Source organism: Megalopta genalis, unplaced genomic scaffold, assembly GCF_051020955.1.
Source record: "Megalopta genalis isolate 19385.01 unplaced genomic scaffold, iyMegGena1_principal scaffold1122, whole genome shotgun sequence".
Lineage (NCBI taxonomy): Eukaryota > Metazoa > Arthropoda > Insecta > Hymenoptera > Halictidae > Megalopta > Megalopta genalis.
This window is the reverse complement of record NW_027477191.1, coordinates 44,199-53,394: the sequence shown is the minus strand read 5'-3', so window position 1 is coordinate 53,394 and position 9,196 is coordinate 44,199. Positions and strand designations below refer to the sequence as shown.

General features: G+C 43.7%; 1 protein-coding gene across 1 annotated transcript; it reads left to right on the top strand.

Annotated features, from left to right (window-relative positions):
• Window positions 1-2,686: 2,686 nt before the first annotated feature.
• Window positions 2,687-6,112, top strand: LOC143263682 (uncharacterized). Its single transcript, XM_076528466.1, has one exon. The coding sequence runs from the start codon at window positions 2,687-2,689 to the stop codon at window positions 6,110-6,112; it is 3,426 nt and encodes a 1,141-aa protein (XP_076384581.1).
• The last annotated feature ends 3,084 nt before the right edge of the window (window positions 6,113-9,196 follow it).

The window sequence follows — 9,196 nt, the reverse complement described above, 5'->3', positions numbered from 1 at the left end:
ACCACCCGTAGCAGGCAGTTTCCCGAAAAACCGTTCCTTACTCAAATTTCATCCCTTGTTTCGTTATGTCCGACAGTTGCGCACCAGATGTTAGACAATCACCGCATCCTCAGATTGTTCCTCTGCATACACCATTCAAGTCGAAGCACTTCCGGGGTTTATTGCCTGCTACGGTCAACGTCTAAAATGTGCGAAACCCCCATGTGCGCCGCTCCTAGGTACGGTCCGTGCCTGCACGTGGCCATTATTCGGAGCGGTCACTTTCCCTTCCGTCCTCCTCCTTCTAACTCTCGATCTTGTGCATTATTTTAAACCAATCAGACAGGACAACCGTTCCCACTCTCGACTCAAAAGGAAGGAAGCACGAAGGGTCGACTGGGACACCGAGTTGACTTCGGGAAAAGGATCCCGAGCCCAGTCAGTCTTTCAACCACTTTCAAACCAAACACACTCTACGATTTTCTAGCTATCAGTACCGCTTAGGATTAAGTGTTAGAAATAAAGATTTTATAGTGATTACCATACAAGACAATTCATTATATCATCCCTATCATCGTAAAGGGTAATAGGGAACCGCGTCACATTGAGAAATTCATCTGTACGCGGAAACATTGGTCCTTCGAGCCGGATTTAATATCAGTGAATAGGTGAAAACTCAACAGCCACCCTCAGGATGACCTCAGCAATCTTCTTCTGAGGCACGTCTACAACAGTTATTCCAACGTACAACCTCAGACCACAAGGAGCTGTAGGTTCAAGGTCGTCACACCGCAAAGGTAGGCTCGTTTATTTCATCACCAAATCCCTTCTCGTTTCCTCATTTTCCAACCATGGCTTCTGAAAATACTCAAATCAGCACTCTGCGACGAAAACGTGGTAACATTATCGGACAGATCACGTGGCTAACCAATCTACTAGATCAACAGCAAAATGCTGATCACTGCGATACTCTCCTTATTTCGGAACACATCGACGGACTCAACAAAGCGTGGAGCCGCTTCGACGATATCCAATTCGGGTTAGAAACTCTCGATTCATCTGAAGAAACGCGCCGATTCGAGATTCAAGGCCAGTATTACTCAATAGTAGCTCGGGCAAAGGCAATGATGCAAAGACATGAATTGCCGAACGATCCTCGCGGTGTTAGTCCTGTATCACCAGTATCGACCGCATCAGCCCGGATGGCAATTAAACTACCAGAGATGCGATTACCAACATTTGACGGCACGTTGGAAAATTGGGCATCATCTACGATGTATTCTCCTCTACGATCGATCGCAATGAAAACCTCACGCCAGTCCAAAAGTTACAATATCTGCGATCAACACTTACCGGAAAGGCCGCGGCATGTATTAGATCATTGAATACCATCGACGCAAACTATCTCGACGCGATAGAAATATTAAAGGATAAATTTCATTGTCCCCGACGGACCCTCCTACGACATTGCGATGCTATTCGCGATATTCCCAAATTGACGAAGGATACTCCAGAAGGCTTGAGCGATTTATTAGACGCGTTAAACCAACACTTGCGGGCACTTCGGAATTTAGGCGAACCAATTGCAACGTGGAACTCCTTTTTAATATCTACGATTTTATCAAAACTTAATCCCGACACCGTTTGGCAATGGGAACTTACTTTATCGGACAAAAACATGCCTCCGTATACCCATTTATTGGAATTTCTGGAGAAACGAGCGAACTGTTCACCAGCAGCGATCATAAAAACCAACGCGACCTACGGAAGTCGCACCACCCCTTCAACTAATCATTCCTACTCAAGTACCAGAGGAATCTCGCGCACGCAGACATATCTTGCCACGAAAACTCCACAGTGTCCGATTTGCAATGGATCGCATCTAACTCGGGATTGCGAAACCTTTAATCTCGCTTCTCCCACCGCTCGGTTCGAAACGGTCGTCAAGACAGCTTTGTGCCAGAACTGTTTGCGACCCGGCCATTCCACGAACGTCTGCCGTTCGTTGTTTACATGCAGAATATGCAATCAACGACACCACACGCTCTTACATCGACAAGAACAAGTAGCACAGGAACGAATCGGTACCTCGCCATCCTCGACACACGAAACGCCGATTCCCACATTACTTCCGGAAGACACGACATCAACCAACGGGAAAACAAGGTCAATGTGACCACTATCGAAGAAAATTCCCAGACCCATCCAAGCACGCACATACATAGTCAATACCGATACCAACGAATTATTAGTTACGGCACAAATCAATATCTTCGATGTCAATCATCAAAAAATATCATGCCGTGCCCTAATTGACACGTGCTCCACCACCAATTTCATGACGAACGATCTGGCCAAGAAACTCCGTTTGTCACAAGAACGATGCAACGTCTCTGTGGGCGCTCTCAATTCTCTTTCGACCATCGCCAACCATACCATTCGCGCGACCATACAATCTAGAGTCAGCAACTTCCAGCGAACCCTCACATTTTTGATCGTGCCAAACATCGCTTCAGTGGTACCAGATCAAACAGTCGATCGTACCATGCTCAAGATCCCTCGCAGTACCGAACTCGCAGACTCAAGGTTCCATCGACCAGCACCAGTTGACATTTTACTGGGAGCTGGAACCGCGCTAGCTATACTATGTGTAGGACAAATTAACCTCTCACAACCAGACGGCCCAGATCTTATTTTCCAAAAGACAATGCTTGGATGGGTCATCGGAGGCAGTGTACCAACAGCACAACCAAATCGGCAGGCAACGTGCCACACCACAACAACACTGAAACTCGATTTGGCACGTTTTTGGGAAATGGAAGAAGGTCCACAATCGCAGCATTTGTCAGAATCAGAAGCGACATGCGAACAACATTTTCAAAATACCACCACACGAAATACAGAAGGTAGATATGTTGTCGCACTTCCATTCAACAAAAACAAGCCTAAGCTGGGAGAATCCGACACGCAAGCGCTGAAACGGCTCATATCTTTAGAGCAAAAATTCAAACGCGATTCAGAATTGGAACATCAATACCGAGCAGTCATCCAGGAATACCTCGATCTTGGACACATGTCCGAGGTGCATGCATCACGTCCAGGATATTATCTTCCACATCATGGGGTCATTAAGATGTCGAGCAACACGACGAAACTGCGCGTAGTCTTCGACGGGTCGGCAGTCACAAGTACCGGAATCTCGCTCAATGACACACTACACACTGGACCCAAGATACAAGATGATTTATTATGCATTTTGCTCCGATTCCGCATCCACCAATATGTCATTACCGGCGACATCGAGAAAATGTATAGACAATTTCTCGTGCGCCCAGAGGACAGACAATACCAAAGAATTCTCTGGCGTGACAACAGGAATTGTGTCAAAACATATGAATTAAATACGGTAACATTCGGTTTATCAGCCGCCCCATATCTAGCTATCAGATGCCTTAAACAATTAGCGCAAGACGAGGGTCATCGATTTCCTTTCGCTGCGAAGATTTTACAGCGGGATTTTTACGTGGACGATGCACTCACCGGCGCATCCACTATACAAGAAGCCCTCACACTACGAAACGAATTGACGCAACTTCTTCATTCAGCTGGATTGAATATTAGACAGTGGGCATCCAATGATCAAGAACTGCTAAGCGGGTTACCGGATCAAAACATCAATCAAAAACTCCACCTCGGCGAATCATCCACAATCAAAACACTCGGGATCGTTTGGGATTCAGCGGAGGACTCCATCACTTACACCGTCAAGCCTCTTACGCATGCATCTCGAGTCACTAAACGGTCAATCAGTTCAGAAATCGCGAAAATCTATGACCCATTGGGTCTTTTAGGTCCTATCATCATTGTCGCAAAACTCCTCCTCCAGAAACTGTGGACTCTGAAGGTGGATTGGGATGAAACCCTTCCCATGAGTTTACACACCCAATGGACACGATATTATACACAACTGCCATTACTCAATAATGTGAAATTCCACCGGAAAACCATAATTACTGCCGCTTCAGACATAGAGCTTCATGGGTTCTGTGACGCCAGCGAGAAGGCCTACGGAGCTTGCATATATCTGCGTTCGACCAATGCACAAGGCGAAACGCAGGTCGAACTCCTCGCAGCCAAATCAAAGGTTGCACCATTGAAGAGTCAGTCCATCCCGCGACTCGAGTTATGCGGAGCATTGCTACTTACCGCTCTACTAAATACGATCCTAAGGGCATTACACATCCAGATCGACCGTACAATCCTGTGGACAGACTCAACAATAGTTTTACATTGGCTAAATGCATCTCCACATACCCTGAAAACCTTCGTCGCCAACCGAGTAGCAGAAATACAGTCAAAAACCACAATCTCCGATTGGCTCCACGTCAGCTCCTCAGATAATCCAGCAGATTTACTCTCTCGAGGTCAAACTGTTCAAGACTTCTTGAGAGCATCCATATGGCAACACGGACCACACTGGCTCCGACAGGAACGGGCGCTCTGGCCTATTCGGGAATTGATACCATGTACCGAAGATCCGGAGCAAAGAAAGGTCACCTGTGTGGCCACAACTACCACGCCAGTGGACACGAGTATCCTTGAACGGTACTCATCATGGGGAAAATTGCTGCGGATTATTGCACTATGCCGACGATGGAAACCGGGTCGGATTATAAAGGGGAGTGTCACCGCGACCGAACTGGCACAAACAAAAACCACCATAATCAAATTGGTCCAAGCCAAACATTTCGAAAGGGAACTACGCACCCTTAACCGGCGAGCTGATCAGGAAATTCCACACAAGCTAGCAAAACTAAGTCCATTTATCGATCAAGACGGTATTCTCAGAGTAGGAGGTCGATTACACAATTCAGCCTTGACGTTTTCACAAACGCATCCCATTATACTACCAAAATCACACGTCACGTCCTGCATTATTTTAAAGGAACACACGGACCTATTACATGCGGGGACTCAACACACTTTGTACTCACTAAGGAAAACATATTGGCCAATCGATGGTCGAAGTCAAGTGTGGCAGACCATTTCGAAATGTGTCCGTTGTCGTCGAGCCAACCCACCACCCGTCAATTATATTATGGGCAATCTACCCCGAGCAAGGGTAACAGAATCGCGTCCATTTGCCAACGTGGGAGTCGATTACTGTGGACCATTCTTTATAAAAGAGCGAAAACATAGAAACCGCGGTCGCGTCAAGGTCTATGTTGCGGTCTTCGTATGTTTAGCTGTAAAGGCCGTACATCTCGAGCTCGTTAGCGATCTAACCAGCGAAGCCTTCATCGCAGCACTACGACGCTTCATCGCGAGAAGAGGTTTTTGTACAAATATATTCTCCGATAACGGCACCAATTTCAAGGGAGCAGAAGGTGAATTTCGGGAGCTGCGAGAACTGTTACGTGCGGATGATCATCGCGAAAAGGTGACCACATTCCTCGCCGAACGCGCCATCAATTGGCATTTCATCCCACCACAAACTCCCCATTTTGGAGGTCTCTGGGAGGCGGCAGTGAGATCCTTCAAACATCATTTTAAACGCGTCGTAGGTGTTGAATTATTAACCTTTGAAAATCTAAACACATTAATTATTGACATCGAAGCCATCCTCAACTCCCGACCCCTCACTCCAATTTCATCCGATCCAACAGATCTCCTTGCATTGACTCCGGGTCATTTCCTCATTGGTGAGGCTATCACGAGTCTACGCGAGCGCGACTTGAAAGACACTCCGTCGAATCGATTGTCCCAATGGCAACGTATCCAACAATTAAGGCAGCATTTTTGGAAACGTTGGCATCGAGAATATCTAAATGAACTGACTACCCGCAATAAATGGACCAGAGGACATCATCCGATCACTGAGGGCACCATCGTTCTTCTCAGGGAAGATAACGTGCCTTCCATGCAGTGGCCTCTCGGACGCGTAATCAAAACCTATCCAGGCTCCGACGGCATAGTTCGCACAGTCACAGTGAAGACTGCTACGAGCGTGTTCGACCGGAACGTCAAAAAACTCGTCCCATTACCAATCGAATCGGGTGACGAAAACCAAGGACGCAACGAACCCATGACAGAAGATGGCCAGCCCGAGAATTCTACCTCTAACAATTCATAGACATAAGAATCACATGAAAACGCACCTTGACACCACACATCACCTGCACACACCATACACATTATATATTTACCATCAGTATTAGTCACTATACATAAGAAACACTCATTCCTCTTCGATCGGTTCCCTCTCAAGGGGGGGAGGATGTTCCGCGCAGAAACACATAAATCAGGCAATCGGTCCTATCTGTCCTTGGGCCCAGGCGAAAAACCACCCGTAGCAGGCAGTTTCCCGAAAAACCGTTCCTTACTCAAATTTCATCCCTTGTTTCGTTATGTCCGACAGTTGCGCACCAGATGTTAGACAATCACCGCATCCTCAGATTGTTCCTCTGCATACACCATTCAAGTCGAAGCACTTCCGGGGTTTATTGCCTGCTACGGTCAACGTCTAAAATGTGCGAAACCCCCATGTGCGCCGCTCCTAGGTACGGTCCGTGCCTGCACGTGGCCATTATTCGGAGCGGTCACTTTCCCTTCCGTCCTCCTCCTTCTAACTCTCGATCTTGTGCATTATTTTAAACCAATCAGACAGGACAACCGTTCCCACTCTCGACTTAAAAGGAAGGAAGCACGAAGGGTCGACTGGGACACCGAGTTGACTTCGGGAAAAGGATCCCGAGCCCAGTCAGTCTTTCAACCACTTTCAAACCAAACACACTCTACGATTTTCTAGCTATCAGTACCGCTTAGGATTAAGTGTTAGAAATAAAGATTTTATAGTGATTACCATACAAGACAATGCATTATATCATCCCTATCATCGTAAAGGGTAATAGGGAACCGCGTCACATTGAGAAATTCATCTGTACGCGGAAACAACAAACGATTTATCTTCAATATCATGCGAAACACACGATTTCGACACGAATTCTTGCGAAATACGCGATTGTCAAGAAACGAATATGCTTCAAATCATGCGAAATGAACATTTTAGCTTCAAATTCATGCGAATTACACGATTAAGCCTCAAATACACGCGAAACAAACGATTTATCTTCAACATCATGCGAAACACACGATTTCGACTCAAATTCGTGCGAAATACGCCATTTTCAAGAAATGAATAAGCTTCAAATGATGCGAAATGATCATTTAAGCTTCAAATTCATGCGAAATAAACGAATTAGCTTCAAATCCACGGGCATACAAACGATTTAACTTCAATATCATGCGAAACACACGATTTCGACTCAAATTCGTTTGAAATACGCCATTTTCAAGAAACGAATAAGCTTCAAATCATGCGAAATGAACAATTTAGCTTCAAATTCATGCGAAATACAGGAATTAGCTTCAAATCCACGCGAACACAAACTATTTATCTTCAATATCATGCGAAACATGCGATTTCGACTCAAATTCGTGCGAAATACGCCATTTTCAAGAAACGAATAAGCTTCAAATCATGCGAAATGAACATTTTAGTTTCAAATTCATGCGAAATACTCGAATTAGCTTCAAATCCACGCGAATACAAAAGATTTATCTTCAATATCATGCGAAACACACGATTTCGACTCAAATTCGTGCGAAATACGCGATTTTCAAGAAACGAATAAGCTTCAAATCATGCGAAATGAACATTTAAGTTTCAAATTCATACGAATTACACGATTAAGTCTCAAATCCACGCGAATACATACGATTTAACTTCAATATCATGCGAAACACACGATTTCGACTCAAATTCGTGCGAAATACGCGATTTTCATGAGATGAATAAGCTTCAAATCATGCGAAATGAACAATTTAGCTTCAAATTGATGCGAAATACACGAATTAGCTTCAAATCCACGCGAATACAAACGATTTATCTTCAATATCATGCGAAACACACGATTTCGACACAAATTCGTGCGAAATACGCCATTTGCAAGAAACGAATGAGCTTCAAATCATGCGAAATGAACATTTAAGTTTCAAATTCATACGAATTACACGATTAAGTCTCAAATCCACGCGAAACAAACGACTTATCTTCAATATCATGCGAAACACGCGATTTCGACTCAAATTCGTGCGAAATACGCCATTTTCAAGAAACGAATAAGCTTCAAATCATGCGAAATGAACAATTTAGCTTCAGATTAATGCAAAATACACGAATTAGCTTTAAATCAACGCGAAACATACGATTTAGCAGAAATATCATGCGATATACACGATTTCGCTTCAAATTCTTGCGAAATAGCGATTTTAAACAAACGATTTAGCTTCAAATTCATGCGAAATGAACAATTTTGCTTCAGATTCATGCGAAATACACGAATTAGCTTTAAATCAATGCGAAACATACGATTTATCGTCAATATCATGCGAAACACACGATTTCGCTTCAAATTCGTGCGAAATAGAGATTTTAAACAAAGATTTAGCTTCAAATTCATGCGAAATGAACAATTTAGCTTCAGATTAATGCGAAATACACGAATTAGCTTTAAATCAACGCGAAACATACGATTTAGCTTCAATATCATGCGAAACACACGATTTCGATTGAAATTCGTGCGAAATAGCGATTTTCAACAAACGATTTAGCTTCAAATTCATGCGAAATGAACAATTTAGCTTCAGATTCATGCGAAATACACGAAGCAGCTTTAAATGAACGCGAAACAAACGATTTAACTTCAATATCAAACGATATACACGATTTCGCTTCAAATTCGTGCGAAATAGCGATTTTAAACAAACGATTTAGCTTCAAATTCATGCGAAATGAACAATTTAGCTTCAGATTAATGCGAAATACACGAATTAGCTTTAAATCAACGCGAAACATACGATTTAGCTTCAATATCATGCGAAACACACGATTTCGCTTCAAATTCTTGCGAAGTAGCGATTTTAAACAAACGATTTAGCTTCAAATTCATGCGAAATGAACAATTTTGCTTCAGATTCATGCGAAATACACGAACTAGCTTTAAATCAATGCGAAACATACGATTTATCGTCAATATCATGCGAAACACACGATTTCGCTTCAAATTCGTGCGAAATAGAGATTTTAAACAAAGATTTAGCTTCAAATTCATGCGAAATGACCAATTTAGCTTCAGATTAATGCGAAATACACGAA